The sequence below is a fragment of the Tubulanus polymorphus genome, chromosome 10, assembly GCF_964204645.1.
Source record: "Tubulanus polymorphus chromosome 10, tnTubPoly1.2, whole genome shotgun sequence".
Lineage (NCBI taxonomy): Eukaryota > Metazoa > Nemertea > Palaeonemertea > Tubulaniformes > Tubulanidae > Tubulanus > Tubulanus polymorphus.
The window spans coordinates 1,360,312-1,376,107 of record NC_134034.1 but is presented as its reverse complement, the minus strand read 5'-3'; the positions used below and the strand labels follow the sequence as shown (position 1 = coordinate 1,376,107).

Sequence of the window (15,796 nt, the reverse complement as noted above, 5' to 3'; positions counted from 1 at the left end):
CATCGTCTGCCGACATGAATTTAACGCCTGTTTTCAAAGGTCGTCGCGAATCCGCCATTTTCGAGTCGTTTTTGTATTGGAAAATTTTCCCCGCATCTGCAACGATATGTAAATGTATGCAAATTAGCGAGACATCTAGAACGAACTTTCTTCAACTAAGCTCAGACGACAAGACATTTTTGTAAACACGCAGCACGTCTCAATACAATTAGAGATATTTACCGTAATTTTTGTACAGTTTTTCGAAAGTGTTGTAACTGGTCATTTTTCCGCGTGACGCGCACGTGGTGCGTTTCAGCCAACAGTCGTAACGGCTGTTCTTGCCGACCGATATCGATTTACACGACGCTATTTCGTCACAGGTTCTCGTGCATGTCGAAAAGCTGCCACTCGTCACTCGGCGAATGTCGTAACCTCGGCAATCTCCGTCTCTCCGCCCGTATATACCAGCACTCGGGTATGTCTGGCCTGAAATGAAGAAAAACAAAAAGTTCGATGACTTGATGCAATTCTATGTTTTGGTTTACTAACAATTATATTCAATATGCTAATCCAATAGCTGTGGATCACATGATCATTTCTGTCCCGGGACAGAAGCCGTTCATGTCCCGGGCAAAATCTGGCCCATCCAAAACCGTCGGACCAGGCCCGTGTCAAAAAACCGCGTCATCGAGTAAATGATTCATGTGTGAACGCGCTCTCCAGCTCCGACCAAATTTGACTCGGGTTTGGCCGGAACCAGTTAGACCCGGGCCAAATCGTTCCGGTGTCATATATGGCTTAGAACTAAGCACTGACTGAACTACCGGTCTCTGGTCCCTGATTGTCCCAACCCGTTATTAGACTGCTTGGTATTTCAACAATTCTTTATCTTACCTGCTAGTGGTGACGCTAAAAATCCGACAATCAATGACAATAACACAAGAGGAATCTCGTTACAAGGCGAGGTACATTTCCGATAACACGGCATCGCTCCACGCGGTATCGCTAATGAATGTTATAATCAATATCTATATTCATTATCGCTCAATAGTGTCGCAGATTCCCGCGAGGGGCGTTGGATCGTCATCGAATTCGCTGGGCCTCGTAACGCTAGCCGCTGTATCGTCGTGAAATATCGAGTTGATCTTTACGAGTCCGATATAAACATCCGAACGACGCCGTATGAACCTCGGGAAAAACGTAAATTTTGAAACGATATACCAAAAAACCGATATACACCAGACGAAGAAATGTATGTCATTCTCTAACTGCTTGTACTCGACTCGTGTCGGAGCAGACGTGCTATCGCCAACACCGCCACTATCGCAAAAACAAACCATCGAAAGTTGACGAATTTTATAATTTGTTTTTTTTTAATTTCATTATGTGATAGGTATGAACGGTACAACTGGTTTGTCATTGGACACGCCGTATGGGGAATACATGCGGTTATCCAGATTCATGGAACAAACCTACGAAGCTTTGTAAGTTGAGAAATATCGATCCACCACCGGAGCCAGTCGCACAGTCGTGTCTTGAGCTACATCGATTTGTTCACTAGACTGGTCTTAAGTTTTTAGATTTGCTAAAGAACCGTAATTATCTTTAGTTGTTAGATTGGTTATAGAACCAGAATGAGCTTAGACTGGTCTTAAGTTGTAAGATTGGTTATAGAACCGAAATGAGCTTAGACTGATCTTAAGTTGTTAGATTGGTTATAGAACCGAAATGAGCTTAGACCGGTCTTAAGTTGTTAGATTGGTTATAGAACCAGAATGAGCTTAGGCTGATCTTAAGTAGTAAGATTGGTTGATTAGCTGAGGGCAGTGTTAAATTGTTACATTGAATATAGAACCAGAATTATCAATAACGATCATCTATCTACATGAGCGAATGGAAACTGTTTTTATTTTGTTCATAAATAGAGGGGATAGCGCGAACGCAGTCCCCCACTACCAGAAATTGTACACCCGAGTCTCCCACATTTGGGGAGATCGTATGGGTCAACCAGTCTTTGTGCAATGACAGGCCTCGCCATAGAGGCACCGCCTTCCAGATCACGGTGGACCTCTGTGCCAGGTAAGTATGCTTACGTAACGTCCGCCATTTTATTATATATGACCGGGCCTGTCGTTATCTGTCCGGTGTTTGAATTATACTATAGTTATCGGTCCTTGGTGACTATCGTATACACATAGACCCATCGTCAAAAGAGCCCCTAAAACAGAATTGTGAAAATTAATTTTATTCATGAAAATGGATTCGATTGGGATCTACGAGGTGGCAAAGAAACTGGAACCTGGACGACTGACTATTTACTAGGGACACCTGGCGGTTCTTTTACAAATCATCAAACTTGTTATCTACGAAAAATTCTAGCTGTTTTCACGGAATTCAGTAAATTAGTCTAACTAAAAAACACAACGTTCATTCATTACCTAAAACCAGGGCAAAATCAACAATTCTGACAGACTACTGAAGGAAGCTGAGTCGTGGTCTTAAATCATAAGACTGGTCTTAAGTTGTAAGATTGGTTATCTGGTCTCTGGGAATCTTGAGTTTTTCATCGTTTCATCTATTGTTTTTTCTTTTTTCCTCTTTTTCATGTCTGTTCTTATTTGCGACGAAAAACAAATTCCTATCTCTTATATCGTCTTCATTTCTAAGATGTCATTTTGAGTTCAATCAGGTTTGTCATTTCAAACTGCAAAATTATCATAGTTTGGTTCGATCTGTGATTTCGGCAATGTTTCCCCCGCATAGAGATTTGTCGCCATTTTAATTATGCGTTCAAGTTCATTTATAATTTATTCATATGTTTGTTATTTTGCACAGTTATACAACACTCTTACATTCACTGCGCGCTCGAGTGTCGTCTGTCGAGTGTCGTCTGTCGAGTGGCGTCTGTCGTACGTTATACACTTCGATTTCACAACTCCATTTTATGTGCCCTAATATTATGCGAAATATGACTAGCCAATTTAAATCGATATCATCGTCATCGTCATCTAACTCGAAGACTCGAGTTTTACGAAGTAGCTTTCCAATTACCGCTACGTTATTTGATACTAACGACGCGTGAATTGCACTCCTTTCGTCAAACTGGGACCCGTTTTAAAACGGTCGTATACTGTTCGTTATCGTGTGACGATTTTAGCAAGTTGAGAAACTTAGTAACAATTTGACATTCGGTTCTGGATGTTTGTGGAAAATGGAAATTTATTGACACTCATCACCGCAACAGCAGGTCATACAAAGGTCCAGATGTACATGTACTTACAATTTAAAATCATATCTTAAAGTAAATAAAGTTTGACAAAGAAAATTTTCAAGTAACAACTGTACACACGGATTATATATCATTCGCGAAGATAAATATTTAAGTTGGTGTGTGAAAACCTTTGGAAATACGGAAAAAGATACGTCATATTCTTGCAATAGGTATTGACCCTGATATTCACTTCATCGATAGATTTCGTACTGTGCCCCAATCCCTATTTCGAACTTAGCACAGCGTGCATTCTACCGCCGTGATTCGTCCATTCAACGACAGGAAACTTCTCCACGGTCTTACTATCGACATTTTCTAATAATTTAGGAAAAATATTCTTTCAAAGGCGAAATGTCACCACTCTGCGCGAATAAGATTGAACTATTCATATTCGTTTGACAAAAATCATCTTCGTCCGAACTCCCGCACAACCATCTTGACACGAAGTTAAACCCGATATTATCGGTTACGTGTATTTGCATACACCAATATCGGCGAACTTGAAAACGAAACGCATAAACGAGTTATATTCAGGTACGAGTACCGGCAAATTTAAACATTAAAAGCTGACAAAAAGGGTCAAGGTTTTGTCGGATGTTTTCAAAAAGCCGTTATTGACAAAAAGACCCAATATATGTATAAATACATTAGGCCTATATATGTTACCAGAATGTTACCATAAATAGACAGTATGTAAGATCCACCCGGGCGCCGCGACTGGGAACAGCCTATAGTAATCCGTCAAACTAAAAGTGTAACATTCGAATGTTTTTGAGTTGAAATTTGAAATGTAACATTGCGAGTCCTGGCTACATGCCAACATGCAGGTTATCGCATCGTCTGCTGACATGAATTTAACGCCTGTTTTCAAAGGTCGTCGCGAATCCGCCATTTTCGAGTCGTTTTTGTATTGGAAAATTTTCCCTTCATCTGCAACGATATGCAAATGTATGCAAATTAGCGAGACACCTAGAACGAACTTTCTTCAACTAAGCTCAGACGACAAGACATTTTTGTAAATACGCAGCACGTCTCAATACAATTAGAAATATTTACCGTAATTTTTGTACAGTTTTTCGAAAGTGTTGAAGATGAGCTTTTTGCCTCGATTCTTGCACGTGGCGCGTTTCAGCCAACAGTCGTTAGGACTTTTCTTGCCGACCGACATCGATTTGCACGACGCTATTGCGTCACAGGTTCTCGTGCATGCCGAAAAGCTACCCTGCCTCACTCGGCGAATATCGTAACCTGCGCAATCTCCGTCTCTCCGCCCGTAAATACCAGCACTCGGGTACGTCTGGCCTGAAAAAGAAATCAACGACTATACTTTCGCTTAGAGAGAATATGCTTAAACTGATGGGCACGCGGACGCTTTTATCCCGGACCAAATTTGGCTCGTGCCAGATTAGATTTGGCAAATCAAAATTACTTATTACAGTAACAGATTAACCACACTCATGATGACAAGATCTCTATAAGAAGAGATCGAAACGCGTCCTGCCTTTTTTGTTTGATTTTTGATCGAATAAATTCTCGATTTTAAAACTTCGTTTAGCGAGTATTTGTCTTATAACTTATTAGACTTTCGTATTTACGAGGTATTTCATCGATAAATTTATCTTACCTGCTAATGGTGACGCTAAAAATCCCACAATCAATGATAGTAACACAAGAAGAATCTCGTAAGAGGGCACGGTACATTTCCGATAACACGGCATTGCTCCACGCAGAAACGTCCACGAATAGTAAAACCACAATATCTGTTCTTAGTAGCTCGACAGTGTCGCCGGAAGCCGGGATCGTTAATAGCGAACGCGACAGACCTCGAAACGCCAGACAGACACGACAGACAGGAACGAAGTACATTCGTCAACAACCATTAAAAAAACCAATACGCAAATTTACGAAATATAGTCTCACGTACGCACTCAACTGGTGTCGGTTAGGAGCAGAGACGCGCTTGATTGGTTACAAACTATCGAAAATCCGGCCGTGCTTGATAATAAATTCATGATTGAGTCCTCGCTAAAAGAAATTCAAGGTTGTACGCGCAAAAAAAGTTGCAGACGTTGAAAATTTCTTTTTCGAACGCCTAAAAAGCGACTTCTTCTCAATCTATCGCTGTAATATTCGTTAACTCAGCAATGAAACGGAAAAATCGTTTCAAAGAAAGTTTGCAACGTTTGTGATTTTCTTTACTAACATAACTACCTGTTAGGCTTCGTTGTTACAACTGCTCTCTTGCGTGATAAATCAGTTTTGAAATGAATTTGAATTTGAATTTCACTACTCCCTTAGTTTTTGAAAATGGTTCATAGAATTGAGTCTAAACGTCACTATTCTCTTAGTTTCTGAAATTGTCTCATAGAATTGAGTCTAAACATCACTATTCTCTTAGTTTTTGAAAATGTCTCATAGAATTGAGTCTAAACGTCACTACTCTCTTAGTTTTTGAAAATGGCTCATAGAATTGAGTCTAAACGTCACTACCCTCTTAGTTTCTGAAATTGTCTCATATAATTGAGTCTAAACGTCACTATTCTCTTAGTTTCTGAAATTGTCTCATAGAATTGAGTCTAAACATCACTACTCCCTTAGTTTTTGAAAATGGTTCATAGAATTGAGTCTAAACGTCACTACTCTCTTAGTTTTTGAAAATGGCTCATAGAATTGAGTCTAAACGTCACTACTCTCTTAGTTATTGAAAATGTCTCATAGAATTGAGTCTAAACGTCACTATTCTCTTAGTTTCTGAAATTGTCTCATAGAATTGAGTCTAAACGTTACTACTATCTTTGTTTTGAAAAGTGGGGGTTCGTAGAATTGAGTCCAAAGGAGTCACTGCCCTCTATCGCCCGTCGAATCACTTATATCTAAACATATCATTACGGCATAAATACAAGCACTCGAACAAGATTTACACTCATGATCTTATCGCGTCGCTTTAGAAAGTCATGAAACTTCAAATCGTTATGATTGTCGTGTGTCAGAGGAACGCGACACAAATACGTGCGCGCTATCGTGTTTTACTAAGATTAGCTGATCTACTTAGCAGCAATACTCTGATCCGAATAGAGCACCTCTTATAAACCCTATAACCCTATTAGATACATATAAACCTTCGTTTGGGATATACTTAAACTGTCACGAGTTGCTATATGTATAAAACATATACGCAATAAGCTACGTGCGACGACGTTAGGCAGAAATACAAGGGTAAGTGTTGAATTTGTAGAAGGCTATTGGAAGAACATTTTTTTCAAGTTAATCAATTATTTCTGGTGAATTATTTAGTCTTAAGACAGAAACTAAATCAGTAAACGTAAATACAAGTAGAACCTTATAGGTTTTAATTGATTTGATTAGAAATCCCGAGTTTTCGCAACTAGTGTTGAGTAGCAGCTTTATGAGGTAAATGAGCAATTTCATAAACGATAGTATTTATAGAGAAAATGACATAATAAGATTTTACCGTTTGGGTGTCACTCTCACTACAGATACGTCTAAGGCAAAACAGCTTGATCAAAGCCGCCTCTGAATTGCTTGAAGTCCTTGTCTGTGCATATCTATTTGTAAGTGAGTTCACGTATGTTTACTATTTCTATCTACCTGTTGTGTGCTGCATTAATTCTTCAAATATTCATAATTTTTTCATTTAGTTTTTGTGCTCCAAGCAACTGTATTTCTACGGAGCGATAAACTTAGATATTCTATTCTGTTGAGGAGAGAATCCCACAATGATAATAAAAAGTCCGAAAATGAAACTTCGAGATAGTAGTTTATTTCAACGTTTCGACTATATCCTAATAGTCATCTTCAGGAATAAATGAATTCCTGAAGATGGATTTATTCCTGAAGATGACTATTAGGATATAGTCGAAACGTTGAAATAAACTACTATCTCGAAGTTTCATTTTCGGACTTTTTATTATCATTGTGGGATTCTCTCCTCATCGCGTCAACACGGATATAGTGTTCTACCAATCGTGATTGTATTCTGTTCCATTAGATTTATTCCGAACGCTCATTAACCTGGTACTCGGTGCACGAGTAGCGATAGTTCGTATTTTCTAAATAAAACCAGTTACCTCCACAGTACTACCAGTCGTCGAGTATATCAATTTGACATACGTTTAAAAGGCTTAAAAATGAAAACTTGTTTATCCTAATCGGAGTGGCTTTTTTAGCTACTCTTGCAAACTGCAATAAAACTTGTGACCAGTATCTACAGCTGTCGGGTCTGTTAGGGTTAGTCTGATCATGATTTTTTTCTTTAAAAGTTATGTACGGGGTAGGTAGGCGGCCGGCTCTGGGCTAACTTTTAAGCATGACGCGTCACATACCTCACTTTAACTTCCACTAGATGGCGAACTAGTCGAACCTGGCTGCTCAAACTTAATCGACATGTTCTAGTGTTGTCTTACAGTCGTTTAATCGCACTACAACTCAAAAGGGAGTGCTAGAAATTGAATTTTTTTAGAAAAGTGATCAAAAGGGAAATAATTGCATAACATAGTAGAATTTTTCCCAGAAAAAAAGTTCCTCAACGAAACATCTCTAAAAAGAGATCAATCTATGAAATATACAATAACTTCAATAACTGAATAAAATGTGTACATGATATCATTGTAGCGAAACTGATGATTCTAATTTTGAGTTATCAAGTAGCGGTGCGGAGACAAATTTCGACAAAATGGCGGCCGATTTGTCACAACTTGACGGCGTGCTAGCGAGCATGGATTTAATAGTGAATTCACTGGAAATCGAAGAGGAAAATCGAAAGAGCGCGAAACAAGATCAGAATCGAAAAACGGAAGGTATTTTACAGTTCATATAATATCACAAGTACAAGAACAAGTACCCCTAAAGCATGAACCTTGACATAAACTACTAATGTCTATTTCAACCTGACTTGAGAGCATTCCAGGTGGCCTAGCTCAGTCAGTTTTGGTGGTAAATACCTGATAAAAGTCTTATTAGGACCAGAATGCATTGGCAGTCGACCTAAATCATCATTTTTAATCCATTTGAAACTGTATTGAAGGATATCCAAAAAGTCTTCACTGAAAGGGGTTAAATGAAGAGAAGTGACTCCATGATTTGAAAGTTTAACAATATGTTTCTATGCCTACCAACTGAAGTTTGCTATGTAGGCATGGAAACGTATTGTTAAACTTTCAATCATGGAGTCTATTTCTATAATTTAACCCCTTTCAGTGAAGACTTTTTGGATATCCTTCAATACAGTTTCAAATGGATTAAAAAATGATGATTTAGGTCGACTGCCTGTCCTTTCTGGCCCTAAAAAGACTTTTATCAGGTATGTACTACCAAAAACTAGCGAGCTAGGCCACCCGGAATGCTCTCAAGTCAGGTTGAAATAGACAATAGCACTCTTTTTATCTATTGCGTGGAATTGCAATTGAGTTATGAAATGCTCTAAATCAATTTCAAATTGCCAGAGTCCGATTTTCAACTCGCAAATATCAGAGAAGATGAATTCAATTCTAGAGGCTGGAGATTTTTTTATTTTCAGTAAAGTCGGATCTAAGTGATGTTATACAACAATTGCACCAGTTACAAACAGATGATTCCAGAACATCCACACTCAAAACCACCACCAGCAGTAGCAGCAGCAGCAGCGGCGGCGGCAGGGTGTGGTCCAAGCCACCATCAGCTCGCAGAGGTAAACATTTCCGATGAATCTATATAAAATTAATTTGCACTAATTCGCCACCTATAGGAAATCACACAGGAACGGCAATCATTAATGCCAACAACATGGAAAGGGTTTCAGCTAAGGTCTGTTGTATGGAAATAATGAACTTTTTAAAATACAGGAATTAGTCTTTTCTTTTCTTGAACCTCAACCGAATAAAATGAGCTTAAACTTGTCTTAAAGTGCAAAGCATGGAACTGGACAAATCATCTTAACTTGAACGTCAACTTAGAAGAACTGGACACAAATTAGCTGAGCCCGCTCTTATCTTTAGTCTCCGTGTTGTTTGTGTTCGTTTTCAGACGGTGTCATCAAAAAGGAACCTAGTTCGAAATCGAAGACCCCGAAATTACCAGTCGAATGGAGCCACCTCCCAAGTGTCGGGAATGTCATACAAGTGGCCGCCCGTGATGATTATACCAGCCCGCCACCTGGTGGTGACAGGAAGAAAACCATCGGGGAAATAGGCAAGCAGGTGGCTATGACGTCGTATTTGTCACCGATGAGCGATAGAAGACAAAATGTGGACGAACTCAAGCAGTTGCCACTAGGTGGCGATAGGCGACTGAGTTCCGGCGATTCGCGAAAACCGTTCAAATTACCAGATGACATCCAAGGACCGGTTCAGATGGCGAGACGGATGTCAAGAGGTAAAAAACAAGAACTACGAATCATTGATTCGAATTAGGTCCGTGATGTTAGATAATATGAAACCGCACAAAATGAGGTCGACAAAATATCGTTCAAAATGTTTTCTTGTGTTCGATTGTTTTTTTTTTCTTTGCCTGTGGTTTATTTTTCAGATAGTAATCCCGAACCGGATTACGCGGATATAGACGACGACACCGAACTGATACCAGACTACGAAGAGATTGATGACGAAAACGACACAGCAGCACAGGATGATGACGTGTTCCCAGAAAATTCAACCATTCAGAAAGGTAATATAGCGAAACGTGTGTGGTTCCTATCAGGACCAACTACCCCCAATGATATCATCGAATTACTATGGTGATGGAAATGGAGGAAGCTTACTATGGGTCGATGATGATGATGTCATAGGGGGAACATGAAGGCAGACATCATTTGTAGAAGTGTCTGTAGATCATATCACTGATGGACAATTTCTTCTCATTGGGGTATTTATGGCGGTGATTTTATGACGTCATAGGGGGATTTGTGGAGGCAGAAATCTTCTTATAGAAGGGTTTATAGATCAAATCACTAGTAGACAATTCGACGATGTCATAAGGGGATTTACGGTTACAGCCAACTTCTCTGAGTGTTTAGATCCAGTCAACGGGCAGCGTGAAATTTGAGGCCGCCATCTTTAACGTCTGGTTGTTCTATGCAAATTTTCTGATCCCATAATGCATCGTTTCAGGTGGAATTCAGTCGAAAGCCTACAACCCATTCGCTCGTAGTGTATCACTACCGGGCAGTCCGATATTTTACCACGAAAGGCGCGACGATTCCAAGAGCGCCGACAATTCACCGGCATCGGAACGCCGCAATGTGTCGCTACCTAGCGGCGGAAAGGTGTACGCTAAAAAAACGGGCGCCTCCGTCAGAAGAAAGTCGGCTACGGATGAACTGAAAGTTGGTCTCCTAGAAAAATGATTTCTTTTATACTTCTAAATATTCATACTCATAGATGATATAGTACGAAATCTTTGTTTCAGTCGGAAAATGAAATAAGAAAAGAGTTTTTGCGTCGCACGTCGCTGCGACTGAGCGAGACGACTAAAACCAGAACGGTTCGTAAACAGTCTCTTTTCTCAATTGTCGATTTGTCGAATTATAGAAAAAAGCCCTTAGAAGAGCTCAGACTAATCCCGATTAAGATGGATTATGGATTTACCCTGAAAAAAATGATGCTGACGACAAAATGATGATTATCGGCAATGATTGAGCCGGTGAAAAAGATGAAAATGATTTGATGATAACGATGATCAATGATGATGATTAAAGTTGATATAATTGATATAGATTGTAGTGCACGTGTATAACACTGATGGGACTCACAGAACTCTGTCTGTCGATCACTCGGTGAAAGCTCGTGATTTGTGTTATCTGCTAGTCATCAAAAACCACGTGATCGACGATAAAAACTGGACGATCGTCGAGTACATTAAACAGCTTAACGTCGGTGAGTAACTGACTGGGAGGTCCAGTTCTACAGTGGTTTGGATTTAAATCGACTGTGAACCCAGTTCTACATTTGTGCAGGTTTAAATCGACTCTGGGCCCAGTTCCACAGTTGTGCCGGTTTAATTTGACTCTGAACCCAGTTCCACAGTTGTGTGGGTTTAATTTGACTCTGGATCCAGTTCCACAGTTGTGTGGATTTAATTTGACTCCAGACCCAGTTCCACAGTTGTGTGTTTTAATTAATTTGACTCTGAACCCAGATCCACAGTTGTATGTGTTTAATTGCACTAAAGAAATTCGACAAATTGTAGCTGAATCCATTTTTTCCAGAGCGGGTTCTCGAAGATCATGAAATGATTGTACCAGTCATAGACTCGTGGGCAGACGATGCCGATAACAGACTGATTTTCAGAAACGATTTTAGAAAGTATGATTTTTTCCAGAGGCCAGAGGTAAGATCGACAGCGGGAAAACCAGTAACAGATATTTGTATGGAATTTGCACGAATCTGCAGTTGCTAAATTTCAAACTTATTTCAAACTGAAGCCAGTTGCATGCACAGATCATGACTTTAGATTTAAGACGAATCTAAGTCTAGTCGTCTATAGTCAGAAGATTGAAGATCGCTTTTTTGACATAAGTCATGAATATGGAACCAGACCCTGGTCTTTTTTTTCAACTGAAACCTTGTATCGTTCGTTTGTAGATTTATTTCCCCGTCAAAAAGAAACCGCCCGAACGAAAAGGAAGCAGCAAAGACAAACCACAGGAAGAGGACAAAACAGCAAGAGCCAAGGCTTTCCTTTTACAGGTACTAAACTGGTGCTGAACCCTTTTGCTATAAAAAAAAATGCTAGAAAAAGATGTCTCCCTCCTTCAATACCCGTATGACGACATCAAATATTATTTACCAGTAATTCTATCTAAAGGCACTTCTAGAAAAGATGTCTGCTTCCATGGAAACTCAGTGATTTGATCTATAGACACTTCCAGAGAAGATGGCTGCCTCTACGAATCCCCCTATGACATCATCATGAAACGATCCACTCGTAAACACTTTCATGATGTCATAGTGTGATTTATGGTGGCAGACATCTGACCGTTTAGTTACTCATGCACGATAAGAGATTGCATGTGTGTATGACGTCACGGCGACCGTTAATTTTTCGAATTTTCAAATAAAGAGTATGTTCAAAACTATGGAGGCAGACCTCTTACCGTTTAGTTACTTATGCACGATAAGAGGTTGCTTGGTATGACGTCACGGCGACCGTTAATTTTTCGAATTTTCAAATAAAGAGTATGTTCAAAACTATGGAGGCAGACCTCTTACCGTTTAGTTACTTATGCACGATAAGAGGTTGCGTGTGTATGACGTCACGGCGACCGTTTATTTTTCAAATTTTCAAATAAAAAGAGTATGTTCAAAACGACCGATCGTCTGCCGGACACGGAGAGCTATCTGCACTTCCGAGAGAAGGGTAAGAAATCGTGGAAACGAGCTTTCTGTCTGCTGAGAGCGTTCGGGATTTACTACTCGACTCGGGGAACGTCGAAGGAGATCAAACACTTGTGCCCGTTCGTCAGCATCGAGGATAAAGAGATCTACATCGTTCTGGACGCGCTGACCGCGAAATTCTACAGCGGCGCCGCCACGAACTTCGTCATCGCGCTGAAGGTAACTTCGAACGAGAAAACTAAAACAAAAGTTCATTGACGTTTGGAAAATAACATGAATGGATTGGTGAATAAACTATTAAGAAATAAAGTAAAATGAAATAAGATTAAATGCCATATTGCCTAGATAAGATGAAAAGGTTGATAAATTGACAAATGAATCAATTCGAAAAAAGATAAATTAAGATTGATAAGTGAATGAACGATTAAGTGCATAAATTATGGAGATCATTTTTAATCAATTAGCCATCTTCAATTAAAAGTCATTAACGTCATAAGTGGTTGTTAATCAAGGTTATTAGTCTTAGATTGATTGATATATCCTTATTTATCATCAGAGTCTATCGGAAAATGACGTCACATGTTTGTGCTTCGATACGGAACACGCCATGAGAAAGTGGCGACTGGGACTACGATTTGCGAAGGTTAGTTTTCGATCTCACGACCGTCGCGTTGAAATGCTCAAACGCTGATGGATGGCGGGATTTTTTTACTCATTTTTACTCCTGTTGTTTTTTTTTTGTAGTACGGGAATCAACTGCGCGATAATTATCAAGTGACGCTACGACGACACGATAAACTTCGAAAACTTTCCGACAAATCCGGCAGCAGCGACCAGGTACCTAACATCGCACGAGGTGGCAGCACCAGCTCTTGTCCATTCGAACTGCCATTATAACCTCCCCGGTTGCCATCGTAAATCAAGCAGCCTCACAGTTACAGATACAGTGGACTATCTATGCTTCAAAATATATCTAACATATTTTACTGAATCAGTGCATCTGAATTTATCTACAATATTTGATTCCCTATTACAGACTTATAGATACTCGGCCAGTCAACCGATCGATGAGCCTTGGTACCACGGCCCGTTATCACGTGACGACTCGGAACGCCTGCTCGCCGACCACGTGACAGACGACGGGTAAGAATTTGAATAGAACCTTCGTCGCTAAAGAGTAATTTGATAACGACAATATAGCAGATACCCAGGCAGACCCTGGTCCCAATTCTAGTGGAATCGAGTTTGCTTGCTTAAGGTCCCTGTGCCAACCAAAAAGCGTGAAATAAAGGAGGACAACTTCAAAATAAACAATCATCCATCTAAGATGTCATGCCTCTTTAGCCAAGTCCCCCCTCCCACCACACGACTGCAGTATTGGGACACCATAGATATTCAATTCTAATATTCTTCTATTTCAAGGGTGTTTGTATTGAGAGATAGTTCAGATGGAGACGGGTTCGCTATTTCATTCACCTGCCAGAGGTTGGTTTGTCATTATAAAATCGATAAGGTAAGCAAGCGCTTTGTCACTGAATGTGAGAGTGCCGCTTCATTCTCAGTCTAATCAAATGAAGTCAACGTAGACCAATGAGATCATAGACCAATTATATTGCGCAATAGAAATTATCAACCGATCAGCTTCACCACTCAGAGTGCAGATCATCCCAGACCCATCAGTTTTAAGGGTAAACAGTTTCGCCCAATCAGACTCAAGGCTGAAGTGTCTCGCCCAATCAGATTTCAGGCTGAAGTGTCTCGGCCAATCAGATTTCAGGCTGAAGTGTCTCGGCCAATCAGATTTCAGGCCGAAATGTCTCGACCAATCAGTAGCACGTTTCAATTTTACTGGCTAATAAAATTGATCGATATTTCTCGATATTTTGCAGGTGCGAGTGGCAGGTCAGGTGTACTATACGTGTAACGGCGACACTAAATTCCCCAGTTTAAAAGCGATGGTGAAACATCATTTGTTAAACATCGGGCCGACGATTCCGTGTAAACTATCGAAATGCGTCGAGATGACAACGAACGAACTGTTTCAACCGGATTTATCCAAACTACCAGTTCTTTATTAACACTTGCGCGTCAGGGGTTCATCCACAGAAATAGCAGTCCGTTACTTATGAGGACCATAGATTGTAAATTCTAAATTTACTTTATTTGAATCATTTTATGTATAACGTAATTATTCTCTGATAAACTGATTTCGGATGTGTAGTACACATCCTCTCAAAAATCATTTTCTTAAATCAATCAGAAATAGAATAAGAGTTATGAAATATATCTAATTACAAAAAAGACGCCAAAATTCACAATTTTAATTGTTATTTTGAGAGGGCACTGGTGATGACACACCATCATGTGCACATCGACTCACATAGTACTCCTTAAATCAAAGTTATCGGAGTTCAGTCTGAATAATTCACAGCCGTGGAACTGGACCTGGTAGTTTTCTATCGGTGTTCTTTTAACGTGGTCCAACTTGCGTGTCAAAACTTCCTGGAGCAGACGATCAGTCGTCTCTGGTAACTAGATAGTTGAGAATCGTTATCGGAACGATAGGAAATCCGTAACAGTCGACCGTGTATTTGCGAACGAGTTCTTGGATTTGGGCTCGCAATTTTTCTGGAAATCGCCCGTGGCCGAGAAACGCTAGGATCTGGTCGCCGATATAGCGCATGTTGGTGTCGTGTTCGCAGAGGCACGCTTGAGCCGGTTTCAGTGCCAGGTGCACGAAAATACCTTCTTTATCTTCAGCGTGTGATAGAACCTTCGCGCGAGCGTCGACCATCACTTGCTGCAGCCCGGTTTGGTCGGCGAAGGTCACCACCTCCTGGTCGACGTTAGCTACAAAGCCTTCTCGCTCCTTCAACTGATGGATTTCGTTCGCCAAATTCGAGTACGTGGACGAGATTACGGATATGTAGACGCGACCGTTTTTGTGCGCCAGTCGATGCAATGTCGTCTGCAACACGCGCGCCTGATCGTCGAAATAGTAGAATACGTGCGAAAATACGACCAAATCGTAAAATTCGTTTGGCAAAAAGGTGGCGCTTTCGGTCGAAAACTTCCGTTTGAACAACTTATACTCGAAGTTGTATTTCTCGGCTAGTAAACCCATACGGACGGTCAACTCTTCGGACATCAGCTCGCTCGGTTCTACGCAATCCAAACGGTCGAATTTCACATCTTCGCCGACGGCGGTCAGCGC

At 40.4% G+C, this 15,796-nt stretch overlaps 2 protein-coding genes, 1 long non-coding RNA gene and 1 other non-coding gene across 5 annotated transcripts in view; 1 reads left to right on the top strand and 3 right to left on the bottom strand.

The window, feature by feature from the left end:
• LOC141911766 (actin-related protein 2/3 complex subunit 2-like) overlaps positions 1-15,796 on the bottom strand; it is a 107,470-nt gene that overhangs the window by 39,334 nt on the left and 52,340 nt on the right. The gene's annotated exons all lie outside the window — the stretch shown is intronic.
• On the bottom strand, positions 1,907-2,069 carry LOC141912387 (U1 spliceosomal RNA). Its single transcript, XR_012620165.1, has one exon. It is a non-coding gene; the product is annotated as a U1 spliceosomal RNA (small nuclear RNA).
• LOC141912274 (uncharacterized) lies at positions 1,914-2,546 on the bottom strand. Its single transcript, XR_012620135.1, has 2 exons — positions 2,421-2,546; positions 1,914-2,200 (listed from the first exon to the last, which is right to left on the bottom strand). It is a non-coding gene; the product is annotated as an uncharacterized LOC141912274 (long non-coding RNA).
• LOC141911754 (uncharacterized) lies at positions 6,215-14,797 on the top strand. Of its 2 annotated transcripts, none has more exons than XM_074802788.1 (16): positions 6,215-6,469; positions 7,886-8,070; positions 8,790-8,939; positions 9,275-9,622; positions 9,776-9,913; positions 10,357-10,571; positions 10,655-10,729; positions 10,962-11,121; positions 11,454-11,575; positions 11,830-11,934; positions 12,541-12,801; positions 13,139-13,225; positions 13,327-13,419; positions 13,619-13,725; positions 14,005-14,095; positions 14,472-14,797. In XM_074802788.1, exons 2-16 carry the CDS (start codon positions 7,947-7,949, stop codon positions 14,658-14,660), a joined length of 2,265 nt encoding a protein of 754 aa, XP_074658889.1. In that variant the 5' UTR covers positions 6,215-6,469; positions 7,886-7,946; the 3' UTR covers positions 14,661-14,797. The 2 variants fall into 2 exon arrangements, with proteins under 2 accessions (XP_074658889.1, XP_074658890.1); XM_074802789.1 differs by lacking the exon at positions 6,215-6,469 and adding an exon at positions 6,760-6,825.

Excerpts from the sequence above, each read along its gene's own strand:
- LOC141911754 (XM_074802788.1), top strand. The coding sequence starts at position 7,947 with ATGGCGGCCGATTTGTCACAACTTGACGGCGTGCTAGCGAGCATGGAT. Across the intron at positions 11,576-11,829 it reads ATTTTTTCCAGAGGCCAGAG|ATTTATTTCCCCGTCAAAAA; the intron begins GTAAGATCGACA and ends GTTCGTTTGTAG. Across the intron at positions 13,420-13,618 it reads AATCCGGCAGCAGCGACCAG|ACTTATAGATACTCGGCCAG; the intron begins GTACCTAACATC and ends TCCCTATTACAG.